Below are 20,463 nucleotides of genomic sequence, written 5' to 3'. Positions count from 1 at the left end.
AGGGGACAGTTTAGGGCTGAGTGGTAGAAAGTGGACCTTGAACCCGGGTCTTCTGGTTCCTGGGTGTGAGGGATAAGTTCAGGTAAACTGGCAGCTCGGCTGTTTAGGAGGGTGACAGCAGGGGACAGAGGACAGGGGACAGTTCAGGGCTGAGTGGTAGAAAGTGGACCTTGAACCCGGGTCTTCAGGTTCCAGGGTGTGAGGGATAAGTTCAGGTAAACTGGCAGCTCGGCTGTTTAGGAGGGTGACAGCAGGGGACAGAGGACAGGGGACAGTTCAGGGCTGAGTGGTAGAAAGTGGACCTTGAACCCGGGTCTTCAGGTTCCAGGGTGTCAGGGATAAGTTCAGGTAAACTGGCAGCTCGGCTGTTTAGGAGGGTGACAGCAGGGGACAGGGGACAGTTTAGGGCTGAGTGGTAGAAAGTGGACCTTGAACCCGGGTCTTCTGGTTCCTGGGTGTGAGGGATAAGTTCAGGTAAACTGGCAGCTCGGCTGTTTAGGAGGGTGACAGCAGGGGACAGAGGACAGGGGACAGTTCAGGGCTGAGTGGTAGAAAGTGGACCTTGAACCCGGGTCTTCAGGTTCCAGGGTGTGAGGGATAAGTTCAGGTAAACTGGCAGCTCGGCTGTTTAGGAGGGTGACAGCAGGGGACAGAGGACAGGGGACAGTTCAGGGCTGAGTGGTAGAAAGTGGACCTTGAACCCGGGTCTTCAGGTTCCAGGGTGTCAGGGATAAGTTCAGGTAAACTGGCAGCTCGGCTGTTTAGGAGGGTGACAGCAGGGGACAGGGGACAGTTTAGGGCTGAGTGGTAGAAAGTGGACCTTGAACCCGGGTCTTCTGGTTCCTGGGTGTGAGGGATAAGTTCAGGTAAACTGGCAGCTCGGCTGTTTAGGAGGGTGACAGCAGGGGACAGAGGACAGGGGACAGTTCAGGGCTGAGTGGTTAGAAAGTGGACCTTGAACCCGGGTCTTCAGGTTCCAGGGTGTGAGGGATAAGTTCAGGTAAACTGGCAGCTCGGCTGTTTAGGAGGGTGACAGCAGGGGACAGAGGACAGGGGACAGTTCAGGGCTGAGTGGTAGAAAGTGGACCTTGAACCCGGGTCTTCAGGTTCCAGGGTGTCAGGGATAAGTTCAGGTAAACTGGCAGCTCGGCTGTTTAGGAGGGTGACAGCAGGGGACAGGGGACAGTTTAGGGCTGAGTGGTAGAAAGTGGACCTTGAACCCGGGTCTTCTGGTTCCTGGGTGTGAGGGATAAGTTCAGGTAAACTGGCAGCTCGGCTGTTTAGGAGGGTGACAGCAGGGGACAGAGGACAGGGGACAGTTCAGGGCTGAGTGGTAGAAAGTGGACCTTGAACCCGGGTCTTCAGGTTCCAGGGTGTGAGGGATAAGTTCAGGTAAACTGGCAGCTCGGCTGTTTAGGAGGGTGACAGCAGGGGACAGAGGACAGGGGACAGTTCAGGGCTGAGTGGTAGAAAGTGGACCTTGAACCCGGGTCTTCAGGTTCCAGGGTGTCAGGGATAAGTTCAGGTAAACTGGCAGCTCGGCTGTTTAGGAGGGTGACAGCAGGGGACAGGGGACAGTTTAGGGCTGAGTGGTAGAAAGTGGACCTTGAACCCGGGTCTTCTGGTTCCTGGGTGTGAGGGATAAGTTCAGGTAAACTGGCAGCTCGGCTGTTTAGGAGGGTGACAGCAGGGGACAGAGGACAGGGGACAGTTCAGGGCTGAGTGGTAGAAAGTGGACCTTGAACCCGGGTCTTCAGGTTCCAGGGTGTGAGGGATAAGTTCAGGTAAACTGGCAGCTCGGCTGTTTAGGAGGGTGACAGCAGGGGACAGAGGACAGGGGACAGTTCAGGGCTGAGTGGTAGAAAGTGGACCTTGAACCCGGGTCTTCTGGTTCCTGGGTGTGAGGGATAAGTTCAGGTAAACTGGCAGCTCGGCTGTTTAGATTAGATTAGATTAGATTCAACTTTATTGTCATTACACATGTACAAGTACAGGGCAACGAAATGTAGTTTAGGTCTAACCAGAAGTGCAATAAGCAGCAAGTGCAGGATACAGTTCAAATAAGTTAAGTTATATATATATACATAAAGTGATATGTGCTATACATAAGGTGATATGTGCAGTACAAAGTGATACGTGCAGTACAAAGTGATATGTGCAGTGCAGTGATTATCAGGAGTGTATGGGGGGGGCAGAGGAGTTCAGCAAGGAAACAGCTCTGGGAAAAAAGCTGTTCCTAAGTCTGCTGGTTCTTGTCCGTGGTAGCCTGAACCGTCTGCCTGAAGGCAGGAGAGAGAACAGTTCGTGGGCCGGGTGGGAGGAGTCCTTAAGAATACTGCGAGCTCGACGCAGACAGTGCTTCCTCTGGATTTCCTCAATGGATGGAAGTGGAGTCCCTGTGATGCGCTGGGCAGTTTTCACCACCCGCTGCATCGCCTTACGCTCAGCAACAGTGCAGCTTCCATACCACACTGTGAGACAGCTGGTAAGGATGCTCTCTATTGTAGAGCGGTAAAAGTTCAACAGGATGGTAGTGGGTAGCTGGTTCTTTTTTAATGTTCTCAAGAAGAAGAGGCGCTGGTGAGCCTTCTTGACCAGGCTGGAGGTGTTAATGCTCCAGGACAGGTCCTCTGAGATGTGGGTCCCCAGGAACTTGAAGGATGTAACAGGCTGCACAGTCATCCCATTGATGTGGATGGGATCATGCGAGCCTCTTCTCTCCCTCCTGAAGTCCACAATGAGCTCCTTGGTCTTGGTGGTGTTTAAAAGAAGGTTATTTTCTGTGCACCAAGTGGCCAGATGCTGGACCTCCTCCCTGTAGGCAGTCTCATCGTTGTTGTCGATGAGACCTATCACCGTGGTGTCATCTGCAAACTTAATAACGGAGTTTGATCCATACATAGGTCGGCAGTCATGGGTGAAGAGGGAGTAGAGGAAGGGGCTCAGCACACAGCCCTGTGGTACACCAGTGTTGAGCGTGACAGTAGTGGAGCGGATGTGGCCTGACCTTACATGCTGTGGTCTGCTGGTCAGAAAGTCCATAATCCAGTTGCAAAGTGAGGTGTTGATGTCCAGGGCTCTAAGTTTAGAGATTAGCTTAGAGGGGATGACAGTGTTAAATGCTGAGCTGAAATCAACAAACAGCATCCGTGCATATGTGTTTTGCTTGTCCAGGTGTGTGAGTACAGAGTGCAGCGCTATGGAGACTGCATCCTCTGTGCTCCTATTGCTACGGTAGGAGGGTGACAGCAGGGGACAGAGGACAGGGGACAGTTCAGGGCTGAGTGGTAGAAAGTGGACCTTGAACCCGGGTCTTCTGGTTCCAGGGTGTGAGGGATAAATTCAGGTAAACTGGCAGCTCGGCTGTTTAGGAGGGTGACAGCAGGGGACAGAGGACAGGGGACAGTTCAGGGCTGAGTGGTAGAAAGTGGACCTTGAACCCGGGTCTTCTGGTTCCTGGGTGTGAGGGATAAGTTCAGGTAAACTGGCAGCTCGGCTGTTTAGGAGGGTGACAGCAGGGGACAGGGGACAGGGGACAGTTCAGGGCTGAGTGGTAGAAAGTGGACCTTGAACCCGGGTCTTCTGGTTCCTGGGTGTGAGGGATAAGTTCAGGTAAACTGGCAGCTTGGCTGTTTAGGAGGGTGACAGCAGGGGACAGGGGACAGGGGACAGTTCAGGGCTGAGTGGTAGAAAGTGGACCTTGAACCCGGGTCTTCTGGTTCCTGGGTGTCAGGGATAAAGGGAGGTAAACTGGCAGCTCGGCTGTTTAGGAGGGTGACAGCAGGGGACAGGGGACAGGGGACACGTCATGTACAAAGTGCGCCACCTGCTCTGCGCCCTTCGTCGTGACGACGACGAAGATGACGGCGGCGGCGGAACTTTTTCAGGAAATGACAAAACTTTCAGGAAGTAAGAACGAAAGCAAGAGGAGCGGCGGCGAAACGAAGCGGGAAAAATACCACCAAAAAAAAACATGAAACGAAGTACCGTGCGCCGCGGGACCCGTTTATAAAGTCGTAAAATCCAGGTAACGACCGAAACCTCCTCATTCTTCTTCCGAGGACGTGGAAAAAGTGTCGCGCAGCGTCGTGTTGCTCGTTTGTTCCGCGTGGGTAAAACGTCACGTGTGAACAGCCTGACACTAAATAACGCTTCATTCGGTAATGTCGGACTTTACAAGCTGTTCTACTGGAGAACCTGATCATGATTCTCTCTCTGTGTGTGTGTGTGCGGGTTGGGGGGTGGGGGGTTGTGGGTGTGTGTGTGCCTGCATATGTGTGTATGTGTTTGCGTGTGTGTGTGTGTGTGTGTGTGTGCCTGCATGTGTGTTTGTGTGGGCGGGGAATGTGTGTGTGTGTGTGTGTGTGCCTGCATATGTGTGTGTGTGTGTGTGTGTGTGTGCCTGCATGTGTGTTTGTGTGGGCGGGGAATGTGTGTGTGTGTGTGTGTGTGTGTGTGTGTGTGTGTGTGTGTGTGTGTGTGTGTGTGTGTGTGTTAGGTGGCCTGCTGGAATGAGTCGGGGTTCCCCGCTGCAGCCCCAGTCCTTCGGGCCCTGGGAGCTGAGGGAACGCTTGGGCACCGGCGGATTTGGCAACGTCACCCGCTGGCAGAACAAGGTGAAGAGGCGACACACACACACACACACACACACACACACACACACAATATCTGAAAGTAAAAAATTAAGAATGTAGATGGGTCATGTTTTGAATCCATTGACACCTGCTGACCTCACGACTGGTCACAAGATGGGGGTGACACGCCCGTAGCAGTATTTTGGCCACATATCTCATTAATGAATATGTATTCTATTGCATTCTGTTTATTACCATTTGCTAGAAATTGGTGTCACATATAACACGTCTCTTCCCAATTAATCACGGTAATTAGGAAGCTTTAGAACAGCTTGGACTATTTGGAACAGAATAATTTTGGCCATGACACTTGTGTCATTTCCAATCAAAGAAAACTTGCTGGTTGAATAAAAAGAAGTCATAATTTGCACAACGGTGTGTGTTTTATATTTTATATATATATATATACACACACACACACACACACACACACACACACATCTCACTGAAGGCATCAAAACTATGAATGAACACGTGGAGTTATGTACTTAACAAAAAAAGGTGAAATAAGTGAAAACATGTTTTATATTCTAGTTTCTTTGCTCTGATTACTGCTTTGCACACTCTTGGCATTCTCTTGATGAGCTTCAAGAGGTCGTCACCTGAAATGCTTCTCCAACAGTCTTGAAGGAGTTCCCAGAGGTGTTTAGCACTTGTTGGTCCAGCTCACCCCAAACCATCTGGATTGGGTTCAGGTCCGGTGACTGTGGAGGTCAGGTGTCCACTTTTTGTTAAGTACAGAACTCCACATGTGTTCATTCATAGTTTTGATGCCTTCAGTGAGAATCTACCAACGTAAATGGTCATGAACATAAAGAAAACACATTGAATGAGAAGGTGTCCAAACGTTTGGACCGTACCGTATATATTTTTTAAAACTCTGTTTTTAGGTCTATGTGACACCAGGTACTAGCACTCACTCGTGATGAACGACACAAGGTCACATGACCCCCCCAAGGCGTTGCTTAATAATGGAATAACTTTCAGTGTGCGCCAGCTTTTTCAAAATAGCGTGTGTGCGAAGAATTATTAATAACAATGTAACAGCATAATATGGAACTGCATCAGACCGCGTTCAACCGATGTTGAACGGCTGCTTTGGTTGGCTCTTCATGTCGGGACTAAGTGCCTCGACCACACTGCTGGTCCTGAGAAGCTGTACGGTGCTCCAGGAAGGAATCGGCTGTGCTCGCCGGCGTTGGTTGGTCACCGTTTGGTGTGTAATCGGGGCTTTTTATGGTTCTTTTGGCTGGACGCGACTATTATTCATTGTAGGGACGGCCTGGTGAAAAAGTCGAGATTGATGCAAGGCTGACGCGTGTGGAGGAGCATGTTGGGAGAAGGTTTATGGATGTGACCAGATGGATGGTGTGAAAGGGGAAGATGCAGCGGGGTCATCGGACGAGCCCTCGGAGTTCATCTCCTGGAAAGCTTTACAAAGCTGACGGAGGCGGCCCGAAATGGTGCGGTCGTCAAGCGAAGCAGTTCCACGCTGTTTGAAGTTCCCTTTAGAGAGGATTAGACGTTCGTGGTTGTATAACAGGGCTGTAGCTTCCTGCCTAGACTTTTTCATCCCCGCTCTGTCTTTATTACGCCGTTCTTCTTTTGTATTTGCATGCTTGCATGGTTTTATACTTCAAACTTGGGATCGTGCATTAATGCATTTGGCCGAAAGTGGTGCTGCCATGAATGAAGAACACATTGGGGGGAAAAGAGGGGTTTAAACATGCGTATAACTAAATTTGTGCTTATTTATTACAGTAGGTCCTCACAAGTCCTGATCCTAAATCCCTGCAAGGACATGAATGTAACGGCGTCGTTTGTGTGCTTTTGCAGGAGACAGAAGAGCAGATTGCCATAAAGCAATGCCGACAGGAGCTGAGCGCCAAGAACAAGGAGCGCTGGAGTCTGGAGATCCAGATTATGAAGAGGTGAGACGAGAGTGTGTGTGTGTGTGTGTGTGTGTGTGTGTGTGTGTGTGTGTGTGTGTCAGATGAGCGGTAGGCATGATATAGAGCATCTGTAGGAGTTGGGGATAATTGTTCTGACCTTTGGGCAGCTCAGGGTTTTTTTGGGCTTTTTTTTTTCATACTTTCCACTGCGCTTGGTGTTTGTCTGTTCAGTCGCGCTCCAGCCCACACCGCGAGTCTCCCGACGCTCGTGTTAAAAGGGACTGTGGTTCTCCTGGTTAAAAAAGGAGCAAACGAGCATCAGAATGGAGTGTGTTCAGTTAGAAAGAAAGTGTGTGTGTGTGTGTGTATGTGTGTGTATGTGTGTGGTGGAGTTGGGTCGGAATAATCCTCACAGTTGTTCGTTTTTTCCGTGGGAGTGTTTGTCATGTCATTAAGTGTTGTGGGTAGGTAAGTGGTGTGTGTGTGTGTGTGTGTGTGTGTGTGTGTGTGTGTGTGTGTGTGTGTGTGTGTTATAGTTTTGAGGATGGGGAGGATAATTTTTTTGTTGTTTTTGGTTTTATGACCGTCTACATCCAGACATTTGGTTTAAACCACAAACCTGCTCCCCACTCCCAAACACGAGGTTTACAGCCAAGCCACAACACACACACACACACACACATACCACTTATCCATATAAACACACAGAAGATGCAGCTGGGGTTCTCCACAACACGCACCTACACACCACATACCTGCACCTTTAAACCGGAGTTAACGGCACTGCAAATGCAGCCAAGGACGAATAGCAGCAATACCCACCCACGTCCCCAAGCACAACGCAAATAAAATGTTCCGTCAGACAGTCTGCATATGAACTTGAAGCTTTCATCTCACCACCGAGGCCTTGTGGGGACATTTACTGCTGGAGCTTTCTGACTTGTCTCGGCCTCGTCTTCGGAGATGAAATGCGGCCGCGGTGGGCTGCTGCATTGGATGAGTGGACTACATCGGTAAATAACGTACAAATAATGTACAAATAACGTACAAAATACAAACGTAAAGCAGGTGGCTCTGGGGTGTCATGGTTCTACTGATGGCCTTATATCAGCAAATTCAGCCTCGCAGTATGGACATGTGACGGATTTGAAGGACTGGAATTTTGGCATTACATGTTATTTAATCTCGTAATTAGTGACAATGTACCGATGACCACACCCCAAGAGTTCCGTTTAAGTTTTACAGGTTTATACCCATATTTGTTATAATTTTTACGATAAGGCGATATATAGCAGCTCCAGGGCATGTTGTGCATAGTTAAAGTATAAAACAATATTTAAATATTACTTGAAATAAATCACATACAATATATATACACAATATAAATAACCTGCAAAAATAGCGGGAAGCTTTTTTCGAAATAAAGTTCCACAAAGTCTGAGAAACCGATGAGCAGTTCATGGTCAACAAATCAGTCCTTTCAAACGTCACCAAGGTTTTGGTCGGTGGCCATGAGAAGCGTGACTTTGTCGTCACCACCGTCACTGCAGATGTTACGAAGGATGCGGTGGAGTGTGTGTGTGTGTGTGTGTGTGTGTGTGTGTCTGGAGTTAATTAGCTGTGCTATTTTTCTGTCCTGGCGACTTTATGGGAAGGGAGGACCTCTGCTCATCACATGTTTATTAAGACCAATGTTATTTGAAGTTATGCAACCGAGTCCTTGTAAAGTTTTTTTTTTTTTTTTGTGGTTTCAGATTCTTTTCATTTATTAGGATTCCAGACGATTGATCTTTCTGTCGTATAATGAGCTTTAATAGACCTGAGTAGATTTATTGTTTTTATTACGCGGTTTGTATAGGTGACGGGAGACTGATTGTCCTCCACTCTGGACAGGAAGTGTGTTCTTGGGGAGAATAACTGATTGGCGGCCCGCCTCTGTGTTCACACCCTCCAGGCTTCGCATTATGAACTTGGTTTTGTTGTTTTTGGATATCAACTTCAGTGTTGTGCTTTTGATTGCACTGCATGATTCTGAATTGCTTTTCACCGTCACATCCTTGCGATTTGAGACAGTGGTGGCCTAGCGGTTAAGGAAGCGGCCCCGTAATCAGAATCCCGATGCCACTAAGGTGCCACTGAGCAAAGCACCGTCCCCACACACTGCTCCCCGGGCGCCTGTCATGGCTGCCCACTGCTCACCAAGGGTGATGGGTTAAATGCAGAGGACAAATTTCACTGTGTGTACCGTTTGCTGTGTTGCTGTCTATCACAAGTGACAATCACTTCACTTTATATATATAAGACTTCTCGCTCGTGTCTGTCTCTGCTCCCCTAAGGTTGGACCATGAGAATGTAGTGGCCGCCCGAGAGGTTCCTGAGGCCCTGCAGAAACTGGCCACCAATGACCTGCCACTGCTCGCCATGGAGTACTGCCAGGGAGGAGACCTGCGCAAGGTCGCTACACGGAACGAAGTCCTTGAGGGTTGGGGAGCTACATACGAGTGACGTCTGTTTTCCTTTTTCTTGTAGTACCTCAATCTTCTGGAGAACTGCTGCGGGATGAGAGAGGGCGGCATCCTGATCCTGCTTCGGGATATATGTAAGCTCACGTCCACGCATACGTTCTCAAGGCACCGCGTACAGGCTACCGTAAAGTTTTTTTCCTGAGTGTCCCCCCTGGAGACAATCATGGTTAAGGGTCTTGCTCACGGACACAAGTAAGCGGCATTTGAAGATGGGACTTTGTGGTCTTCTGGTTCACAGATGAGTGTGTTACCTACTAGGCTACTACCACCTGGAACGTCTAAAGGAAAAAAGTCGAACGAACCTATAGATATATAATATTTACAAATGAAAATTTCCATCAAATAGCAGGACCTGCAAGATTTGGGTTTAAATGCTGGTATTTGATGAATCCATGATGCCATGTACCCTAACAAGGTTTCCAGGCCCTTTGTAGGGAAAACAGCACAGAACCATTACAGAACCTCCATCATCAGCCAGGATACATGTTTATTACAGCCATCCTTCTTTTTAAGTGAAAATGCTGAAATTGTAGTTTCATCAAACCATAAAATACAGTTTTAGTCAATGCTGCACTACTATTTTGTGGTAAACTGACCAAAATTTTGTTTTCTTGCGCAATAGAAAAAAAATTCTAATAGTAAATAGCAGGACCCGGAGCTGGTATTAAGTCTCTTTTGCCCCGGGCCATAAAAGCCCCTGGAAATGTCCGTGAGGAAGCGTTGGTGGCCACTTCGGGCCTTGCAGGATGCAGACCTTTCCTGTGTGAGCTGAATCACGCGTGCGTCCTGTCCTGACTTGCCCTCAACTCACCGGCACAGTTGGTCACACCGCACAGAAAAGGCTAATGTGAGCGCTAAAACCCCTTCGTGCCGATTATAAGGGGATGCAGGCGGCATCTGAGCATCGAGTCATTGAGGAAGTTTTTATTTCCCGGTCGTTAAATGACCAAGAGCATCATCACTTCCGGTGATACGGTTCTAAAAATTGATCGGCAATGGTTAGGATTAGCGTTTTTATTCCTTTCATGAGTTCTCAGCATTAAACTGGTTTTCAAGGTCTGTGGTCCCTGGAGGGCGGAAACTAGGAGGGTACGGGGATGGAAAAACATGATCAAATTATGTCATTGTCACATGAAAAGTATTATTTTATTCTATTATTATGTCAGTGTTTTCTGTACTATTTTATATTATTATTCTGTAGCTTCTCTAATTGAATAAGAATGAAATGTTATTCGGCCGTTATTCATAGAAACCCCCGCATCATCCGTGTTTTTTGGTGGTTTGTAAAGCCGCTTGTGTTTTATTGCCACGCGTCTGTCCTCGCACGACTTTTTTCACTTGTACTCACCCTTTTAGCCTCGGCCCTGACGTACCTCCATAAGAAGAGAATTATACACCGGGACCTGAAACCGGAGAACATCGTCCTTCAGCAGGGAGAAAAGAGAGTGAGTTATACGTGTGTGTGTGTGTGTGTGTGCGTTGCATAACGGGTTCGTTTTTAAGTTTAGAACGAGAAAGGTTTGTTAGATACACATTTTGTCCCTTTTCTCGGGGAACTCCCTGCCTGTCGTAATTACATTATGTAACCGAGTCCAGACATATAAAACCTGGTCTTCTGTGCTCTCTGCACCGCGGTAATCACTGTAGATAATGCATCTAACATTATTCAGCCCGAGGTACATGTTCATGTGCAAATTACCGACGTGGTGAAATATTTTTTCTCTGGTTTGAAGAATTTCGTAAGCTTGTGTTGTTTTGTTCAGCTGATCCATAAGATCATTGATCTTGGTTACGCTAAAGAGCTGGACCAGAGCAGCCTCTGCACCTCCTTCGTCGGGACTCTGCAGTACCTGGTGAGTGTGGCTCTGATTAGTCGAACCTCGCCGGAAAGAACGGGTAGGTGAAACGGCGCTTCCGTCTGTCGCTCAGGCCCCTGAACTGCTGGAGCAGCAGAAGTACACCGTCACCGTGGATTACTGGAGCTTCGGGACGCTGGTGTTCGAGTGCATCACCGGATTCCGGCCTTTCCTGCCCACCTGGCAACCCGTGCCCTGGTAAACCTTCGCACAGGACACTAAACCGGCGCACCGATGTCAGATTTCCCCACTTGCGCCCCTTCATTTCAACATCTCGACACTGATATATACCAATATAGCTAGGCCAGCGGTGGCCTAGCCAAGGCACCGTCCCCACACGCTGCTCCCCGGGCGTCTGTCATGGCCGCCCACTGCTTACCAAGGGTGACGGTTTAAATGCAGAGGACACATTTCACTGTGTGCACCGTGTGCTGTGCTGCTGTGTATCACATGTGACAATCACTTCACTTACATCTCGACACTGATATATATACTAAGATAGCTGGGGCAGTGGTGGCCTAGCCAAGGTACCGTCCCCGGGCGCCTGTCATGGCTGCCCACTGCTCACCAAGGGTGACGGTTTAAATGCAGAGGACACATTTCACTGTGTGCACCGTGTGCTGTGCTGCTGTGTATCACATGTGACAATCACTTCACTTACATCTCGACACTGATATATATACTAAGATAGCTGGGGCAGTGGTGGCCTAGCCAAGGTATCGTCCCTGGGCGCCTGTCATGGCTGCCCACTGCTCACCAAGGGTGATGGGTTATGTGCAGAGGGCACATTTCGTTAGACATGAGATGTCACCCGGCCCTACCGTACACGCACACACCATCCACTCTTATCCCTGCAGACGTTACACAGTTTAAAACACGTGACTGAAAGCGGAGACGGGTGGAGGAAGGCCCCCGTTTCGGGACCCCGCCGGTTCCATTTCCCTTCATTGTGTGATTTGTTCTGCTGAGTGAAGGTGAGGGCTGGAATAACACTGCGGGTTGTAATAATAACCAGCATCCCGGCCCCCCGGCCGCTGTCCAGAGGCATAATGGCAAAGGGTTTGTGGAAAACCAAGAAGGGCGCCTTTGTGAGTGTGTACGTGTGGGGCGGTGTGTTCCCGTGTGCCCTAGTTTCGCCCCGCCATGGAGTTCATGGAATCGCATTTCTGTTCCCTGTTTTTTGTCCCGTAGGCACAGCAAGTTGAAGCATAAGCACGACGACGATATTGTTGTGTACGAAGATTTGTCGGGGGAAGTGCATTTCTCCAAGCACCTGCCTCAACCCAATAACCTGAACAAGTAAGCGCACACGGGTATACGAGAAACGTGCGAATTGGTGGAAAAACCCCGTATGGTCGGTCGGTATTTGCAGAACCTGCGACAGTTTGAGTCCATTCGGAATAAGACCAGGACATTTGAAAGTCTGGTAATCTGATACCATGTTGCTCCTCGCCGCTAAAGCGGGATAAAAGTGGTGTTTTTTTTGTAGGATCCTGGGCCAGACTGCCCGTCGGGCCCCTAATTCGTTTCCGAACGTAAAGGTTGTTGATGCAGCCGGTTTAGGTTGTAGTGAAAAAGTGAACGCTGGCAAGACTTAAAAAAAAAAATTTGTCACACCAAATATTTTAGCATTGACGTACTGTAAATAAACCAGGTTGCTGCAGGTTTGATAGGTTAATTTACATTTTGTCAATGCTAAAAAAAATGACAGATTAATTTCTTTCCTTTTGTGCAGAATATGTAATAATCGTGTCTTGTCCTCCCTAGTTTCTGTCTCATTGTCAAACTAACAATAACTGAATAACACCAGCCACGTAAAAACCACAGATGAATGTCTAATTGCTGGATTTTGTAGCAACGGGGAGGTTTTATTTCTTATCTGGTCAGGCAGCGACTGCAGTTTGGAGGTAATAAACCCGACAGATTGGCTGGTGCTGGATTAATTTTATATAAATGTGCAAGGAAAGGAAATTGCATAAATTGATTTGATTGGGCGGCGCATGACCTCACCCCAGTTGGGTGTCGCCTCTGTTGGCACTTCAGCACGAACATGCAAATGTCCCTATATGACCTGGACCTCTTTCCCACACTAGTCTCTGTGATAGTTTTAAAATATTATAACCCAGGTTCAAACCTCATTTACTACCATTGTGTCCCTGAGCAAGACATTTAACCCTGAGTGTCTCCTACTGATTGTAAGTCCCTCTGGACAAGGGCGTCTGATAAATGCTGTAAATGTAAAATGTAAAAGTGTATGATTCTACCTATTCTTATCTAAGAATCTCATCACGGTAATGCCGTCACAGGTTCCTTGTGGGCAAACTGGAGCAATGGCTACAGCTCATGCTGAGATGGTCCCCGCAGGACCGCGGCAAGGACGGGACGGAGAGAGACAAAAAGCTGGCGGAGTCGGGCAGGAGCAGCCTGGAGAAGGACCGGGACTCGCAGGACGGCAGTCGCGACTCGCACAGCGGCTCCAGCCACTGCTTCACGCAGCTGGACCAAATACTGGAGCTGAAGGTGTGTGTGTGTGTGTGTGTGTGTGTGTGTGTGCTTAGAGGGTCTCAATGTGATGGAGAGAGGCTGTGTAATAATTTTAAAATGAGTTTTTCCTTGGAAAAATGCTTGTAGTTACACATTTATTATACATTTTATGTATATTTATTGCACCAGGAACTCATAAGGCTGAAAAAATGTCTGTGTGTGTGTTCACACTTTGGCTGCAACACAAGACCACATCATCTTGTAGCTGTAAATAAAAGCCAGGGTGTGATGGTGAACCTAAAATAGCCATCACTGGTCATGCTAATGACATATGGGTGTGGTTAAAGAAAACAGCTCACACCGAAAAACATCCTCGGCCCATGACGCAGAGCGTTCTTGTTATTTAGACACACATATTCCTCAAAAATGAGCGTCACGTCCCTCCTCTGTCATGAAGAGAGATGCCTGGGTTAGTGTCTTAGTGTCTACACTGATTCTTTCTCCTTAATGGACCACTACAGGAAAGGCATCACTACAACCTATTGCCGCTTTATGGAAACAAGGTCCTGGGCATTTTTCTTGCAGGCATGGTGTGAGTTAACCAGTTTGCTTTGGTGCCCTTCTGGTCTACACTTGTGACATTATTCTGTCACATCTAATATTTTAGCATTGCCGTAATGTGAATAAACCAAACCAACCTGATGTTAGTAGCATTATAGTAAAGTAAATTTACTCATAAGCATAAATTACTACTGTAATGAGAAAAAACACAGTAAACAGACGACAGCTACGGTATACGTAGCTGCATCCGTACATTGTAAAAAGTGAACACCGGCTACACTAAAGTAATTGTCACAATGACTGGACATGGCGAGGAAGAGGGACGCTTACGCACAACTTCACAATCGGGTTTATTACATGGTGAACAGGAGAGGGAAGATGTCAAGTAACAATGACCCGACAGAGAACAGACACAAACAGGGCAGCTTTATACAATCATATACAGGTGAAAACAAACATAATAAACATAATAACATAATGAAATGTGTTTTATTGTTTGTCATTCGTTTCTATGCGTGGTTGCTGCAGGGTTCCTAAGGTCAGTACAAACCTGGAAAAGTCATGGAATTTGAAAAGAGAATTTTACAGACCTTGAAAGGTTTTGGAATACGAAATACACATATAAAGTTATAGTCTTGAAGTCTTGGAATCTTTTTAACACATGAATGTATAATGAAGTAATAATGAACTGATGGTTTGCGTGAACTTGGAAAGAGCTTTTCACGGTTTTCATGAATGTAGTTTAACAGTAGTTTGGTAAATTTGACTTTTTGTGTCAAATTTGCACAGAAAGTTCAGAGAACATAAGGTCATGGAACATTGTCTCAAAGTCGTTGAAAATCCCATCGCTTTCTTCTCCCTCTGCAGCTGGTCCATGTTCTCAACATGATCACGGCCGAGACGTTGACGTATCCCGTCCAGACTGGCGAGGGCGTGTCCTCCTTGCAGCAGCGAATAGCATGTGACACCGGCATCCCTCCAGCCAATCAGGAGCTGCTGTTGGAGGCGGGGCTGGCCATGGAAGGCCACAACGAAGCAGCGCAGTGCGCCGTGGACTTCACCGTAAGAGAGTCTGAGAGATTCCTCTGCCTGAAGCTGTCTTTGATGTTAGCGATACACCATGATGGCTCTTTTTTCGCTGGTTTCCTGTGACTGTTAGATGATTGATGGCTCCCGGACAGACGTGCCTCTGGTGTTCCTGTTCGACCGCACCAACCACATCTACGAGCCCCAGTTCAGCCCGCGCCTGCTGCCCGAAAACGTCTGCTTTGTCCGTGAGTTGCTTCAGGGTCTCCTCTGGCATTAATGCGTGGTTCTGTCCTAGTGGGTAAGACAGACCACCGTCAGTCAAATGCCATAAATGGAGATGAATGTTGATGTATCTGTACTTCAGAGACGAACCCCAAGCGTGTGCTGACCTACGGGCCGCTGAGGAGAACGTATGGACAGGCCTGGCACACCATCCGCAGCCTGAAGGACGACTGGCAGAGACTACAGAAGGGCCAGAAAGCTGCCATGTGAGAAGTGTCTACATCTTACGATGTACAGAACTGGGCAAAGCAAAGCCACGGCTGATCTAAGCTACGAGCAGTTCTGTTCATGTAACCAAAAAAACCCTCTATGCTACAGACCCCAGAATTGCAAATATTGCAAGTATTCAAGAGAACCAATATGCAAATATTGCAAACATATCCAAATATTACCCTTTTATGTTTTAAACATAAAATATGTGTAACAAGTAGGGTGAAGGTGTGCAAATAAGTAAAGTGCAAGTTAAAAGTAAAAAATTTGTGCAAGAGAAAAAAAACATTGAGCAAGGATTCTGGGGGGATTGAGTCCAGAAGTGACTGAAAGCGAAAGTGCTGGGGTGTATTAGTGTTATTATAGTGTAAACAAATATTGATTTACCTAAAGCGTTTATTGCAGAATTTCATTCATCTTTGACATGATGTGTGTAGAGAAAGAGACTCCTGTTGTTCTCTGAGCCCCAATATGATAGTGTTCTCCATCTGTAGCCTTCTGCTTGTAGGAGATCATTCGTTCCTTTACTGAGTTTTACACTTTTAGACTCCTGAACATTTTCAGAGCTTCTGTCCTGAAGATGAAGAAACTTTTGCACAGCATTGTACATGTGTTATGCTGTTATTTGTGAAAGGAACAAAAATTATAAATTCTATCTTATGCCTGTCAAATTAGTTTATAGAAATAGATTTCAAGGTTTCCAAATAAAATCTTTAGTGCCTCTTCACTTCCTATTCAGCACAAAACCCTGCCGCCCTAATGTTCTATTCTTCATACTCTGTTTATGCAGCATGAGTCTGCTGAGGCACAATGGCTGTCTGTCCAAGCAGAAGAATGAGATGGTCTCCATGCATCAGAGGCTCAAAGCCACTCTGGAGTTCTTCAGCGCCAGTCTGCAGATCGACATGGACAAGTACAAAGAGCAGAAGGCCACGGGAATAGGTACAATCTCTCTCTCCCTCTCTCTCTCTCTCTCTCTCTCTCTCTCACTCACACAGTCACACACACACACATACATACATACATAAATATATATATGTGTGTGTTGTGTGTGTGTATGTGTGTGTACACACACACACACAGAAACGACTAATATTTTATTTAAAATTCTGTTCTGATCACAGCTTCAGAGAAACTGCTGAGTGTGTGGAATGACATGGAACAGACAGCACAGCAGTGTGGACAGGTAACTGTGTGTGTGTGTGTGTTTGTGTGTGTAAAACTGTGTATACAATGTTGTATACCATGTTTGTACGCTGTGTGTGTTTCAGACAGAGGAAGTGAATAAACTGGAGGAGGAAATGATGAAGCTACAGACGGATATAGTGGATCTGCAGAGGCAGCCCTGGAGGAGTGGCGATGCCCTGGAGACACTGTGAGAACGCAGAGAATCTCACACACACACACACACACACACACACACACACAGTATCTGATTGTGACACCCTCATGTAGGCTCACACAATGTCATATTGGTATTAGTTCTAACTCATCTCTCTTGCTGTAAATATGGATGTATGGACTAGGTGTATATACACTACACTATATACACTACTAGTCAGAAGTCTGGACGCCCCTACTCAAAATGGAGCCATTTTGAAGAAACATATTTCGTATTTGTTGCATGAGGAGAAAGTGAAGTATGTTTGATGAATCTGTTCTTTCCTCTTTATTCACCTTCATGGCGGCTTTGTTCACTATCATCATCATCATCAAAAACCGTTTGATGTGATGCTCATTAACATGAGTGAATGATGAGAAAGTGTTCTGTATAAACCTTCAGGACTGTTGGAAACCATCCCCGTCGTCCCCATAAACTTCTTGTTTATTACATAACCTCACGTTTTGTTTCATAGTCCTGCGTCTTCAGTTTTGTCCTATAATGTAAAAAAATTGAAGACCCATAAATGAGTACCAATATGCAAATATTGCAAACATAACCACATATTACTCTTTTATGTCTTTAACCTAAAACATAAAATATGTGTAGCAGGTAGGGTGAAGGTGAAGTGAAAGTGAAAAGTAAAAAAAAAAAAAAAAATCGTGCAAGAGTAAAAAGTTTGTGCAAGGATTCTGGGGGGATGGAGTCCAGAAGTGATTGAAAGTGAAAGGGCTGGGGCGTATTGAGAGTTCTACGAAGCGTTGTTTCACAAATAAAGTCATGTTGCTCCGTTATTCTCTTTTTGTATTTGTGTCAGTGAAGTTAAATCGATGGAGCTGTTCCGCAAGCTGAGAGAGAAGCCGAGAGGTGAGTCGCCTTTCTGCGGCATTTTTTATTAGTTCGTCCATACAACATGTACGGTAAAAACGGGCATCAGATCAGGCTTCTGAACTGAACTACAGCAGGGGAAGTACAGGCCGTGGTAGTAGCCTAGTGGGGTAAAACACTCGCCTGTGAACCAGAAGACCCAGGTTCAAACCCCACTTACTACCATCGTGTCCCTGAGCAGGACACTTAACCCTGAGTGTCTCCAGGGGGGACTGTCCCTGTAACTACTGATTGTAAGTCGCTCTGGATAAGGGCGTCTGGTAAATGGCGTAAATGTAAACATGTGTGTGATGAATGTCCGTCTCTAGACCAGCGCTCTCCCGGAGACTGCCAGGAGGTGGTCCGACTGGTGGTCCAGGCCATTCAGTTCTACGAGAAGAAGCTGCGGGACTTCTACACGCACCTGAGGTTGTGGAGACCCCATCGCCGCGTCGACCACGGCTCCGCGTCGCTTGCGTTGCTCACCCGCGTCTTGTCCCCGCCCGCAGTAAGACGGTGCTGTGCCGCCAGCGAGTGATGGAGCTGCTGCCGCAGGTGGAGGGCGTGGTGCTGCGGATGACCCGTTGTGAACAGGAGCTGAGGAGCCTCCAGGAGCGGAGGCAGAGGGAGCTGTGGAACCTGCTGAAAGTGGCCTGCGTGAGCACCTCCGTCCCGTAACAAACAACCGGCAAAATAACGCGGTTATCAAGGCAGTTAAACATAACCGATCAATCACACATCACGCAGGGTTTTAACACCGAAGTTCGCTAATGCGTGTAAAACTATTACAAGACAAGTGTGGGGAAGAGTCTCAGGATGCAACGTTACTCAATGGAGGCGCTAAACATGAAATAATGTGACGTCATGTGCCGCCAAACTGAATTGTGGGTCGGTCGCTTTGTGTTGAACTTTGAACTTTGTGGCTGCTCGAGACATTGGTGTTTAAAGTCTGTGTGTGTGTGTGTGTGTGTGTGTGTGTGTGTGTGTGCGCAGAGTAAGGTGCGCAGTCCAGTGAGTGGTAGCCCTGATGCGGCCAGGACCCCTTCTTCTCACCAGTTCCTCACACACAGACCAGCCCCGCCCACCAGTCTCGTCACGCCACAGCCGTGAGTCTCTGAGTGTGTGTGTGTGTGTATGCATGTGAGTTCAAATAAACATGTGTGTGTGTGTGTGTGTGTCAGTGAGGAGTCTTTGGTGGTGATCAAGGAAAGCAGGACCTTTGAGAACCTCATGCAGAGTCTGATGCAGGAAACATTTCAAGAGGCAGAACAGGACATGCAGGTACACACACACACAGACACACACGCACAGAGTTATCAAATATATATTTATTATTGAAAAGTGTCCATATTTAGTAAGACTTCAGGACGTCAGTAAGCGAATATAACGCTGCGTTTTGTCCTCTTCCTGTCTGCTCCTTCCCAGAACCTGAAAGAATGGCACTGGTTACATAATGGACAGAGTTAACGTCAAATGCTTTTTTTAATACGATGATTGGGGAACGTGGCCTCTACGGTATAAATTTCGCCCAGATCTGTGGAGGAGATCAGCGTCCAGCAACTGGTTAAACCCAAGACCGGAAAAACCCAAGGGGCGAAACATCTGCGTCAAACGTGTGGATTTTTCTAACACACACACACACAGACGGCATGAAACTAGAGACAGATTTACTTTGGACCCTGTGTGTGTCTGGGCACTACAGCTGGATCACAAGGCGACTCGAGGACTCTTTGGCATCACCCCCTCGACGGTTTTCCGAGCTTGTGTGTTGTAGTCAGCGCTGACCGCGGAAACGCCATAAACATTTCTGTAAAGCTCAATTTTACCCTATTTTCACTTTAGTGAGCAGTCGCCCCGCATTTTATGCTCGGCTGTCTTCGCGGCTGTACAGAATGTCGTTTTGAAAATGTTACAATGACAAAAAAAACATTTAAAACGCAATAATTTTTTATACCATTATTATAATGTTTTTTGTGGCGGACGTTCGGCTGTGGTGGTGTTTTTTTTTTAAAGCAGGGTCACGCCTGCGGAGGCCGAATCAGCTGCGTCCCCTGCTGGCAACGCGTTGGAACAGTCCGAGGCTCAGCTGAGCCGTTCCATCCTTTTGTTAAGGGGATAGGAGAATGTGAGCTAAAATTATGGCAAGAATTTTAATATTAAGAAGCATCCGGATTCTTGGTTTACCTGATAACGACTACTGTGAATAAAGTGCAAGAACTTGGAATTTTCCAAAAAAAGCAGCGGTACACTGCTCCTTCTAAATTTAGTTACGAGGAAATGTTAGAAATACTTGGAAGATCCGAAAGTGACTGGTTGTGGAAATGTAATACGAGCGTAATTGAACGGATGTCCACGTCTATGTAGACGTTTAGTCAAAATCGCCACCCCAGAATTTCATCTATCAAGCACATGTCTTTTTCACAACCAACAATGTGTTACTGTAGAGTATTAAATACTGAAAAACATTATTTTACCATTTTTAATTGTCATTGTGGACCCAGTGTACAAAGTGTCCTGTACATGAAATATTGCTTTAAAATGATAGTAGTAATGTTTCATTCAAATTATTCATCTGTTTCTGCTTATATATGCCATCCTGTATATTGTGAACATACATCTGAAGTGTACATTGCCTGTAACTTATTGTTTTTTTCCTAGTTATGATGACACTGAAATAAAATGACATGGTTTTTAAAGTGTTTGGGAGGGGATTTAGTTTAATGGCAAGTTGCTGAAAATTAA

The 20,463-nt window shown here is 46.9% G+C and overlaps 1 protein-coding gene across 1 annotated transcript; it reads left to right on the top strand.

Annotated features, from left to right (window-relative positions):
* The first annotated feature begins 3,761 nt into the window (after nucleotides 1-3,761).
* Nucleotides 3,762-20,417, top strand: ikbkb (inhibitor of nuclear factor kappa B kinase subunit beta). Its single transcript, XM_028997320.1, has 22 exons — nucleotides 3,762-4,027; nucleotides 4,499-4,616; nucleotides 6,471-6,565; nucleotides 8,863-8,980; nucleotides 9,056-9,125; nucleotides 10,408-10,496; nucleotides 10,815-10,904; nucleotides 10,981-11,105; nucleotides 12,099-12,206; nucleotides 13,214-13,427; nucleotides 14,820-15,014; nucleotides 15,112-15,226; nucleotides 15,346-15,469; nucleotides 16,264-16,415; nucleotides 16,598-16,659; nucleotides 16,745-16,848; nucleotides 17,672-17,721; nucleotides 18,051-18,150; nucleotides 18,231-18,378; nucleotides 18,715-18,827; nucleotides 18,903-19,002; nucleotides 19,147-20,417. Exons 2-22 carry the CDS (start codon nucleotides 4,512-4,514, stop codon nucleotides 19,186-19,188), a joined length of 2,319 nt encoding a protein of 772 aa, XP_028853153.1. The 5' UTR covers nucleotides 3,762-4,027; nucleotides 4,499-4,511; the 3' UTR covers nucleotides 19,189-20,417.
* The last annotated feature ends 46 nt before the right edge of the window (nucleotides 20,418-20,463 follow it).

Source organism: Denticeps clupeoides, chromosome 11 (assembly GCF_900700375.1).
Source record: "Denticeps clupeoides chromosome 11, fDenClu1.1, whole genome shotgun sequence".
In the NCBI taxonomy this organism is placed as follows: domain Eukaryota; kingdom Metazoa; phylum Chordata; class Actinopteri; order Clupeiformes; family Denticipitidae; genus Denticeps; species Denticeps clupeoides.
Note: the sequence above shows the minus strand (reverse complement) of the source record. Positions and strands in the feature narration are given on the sequence as shown.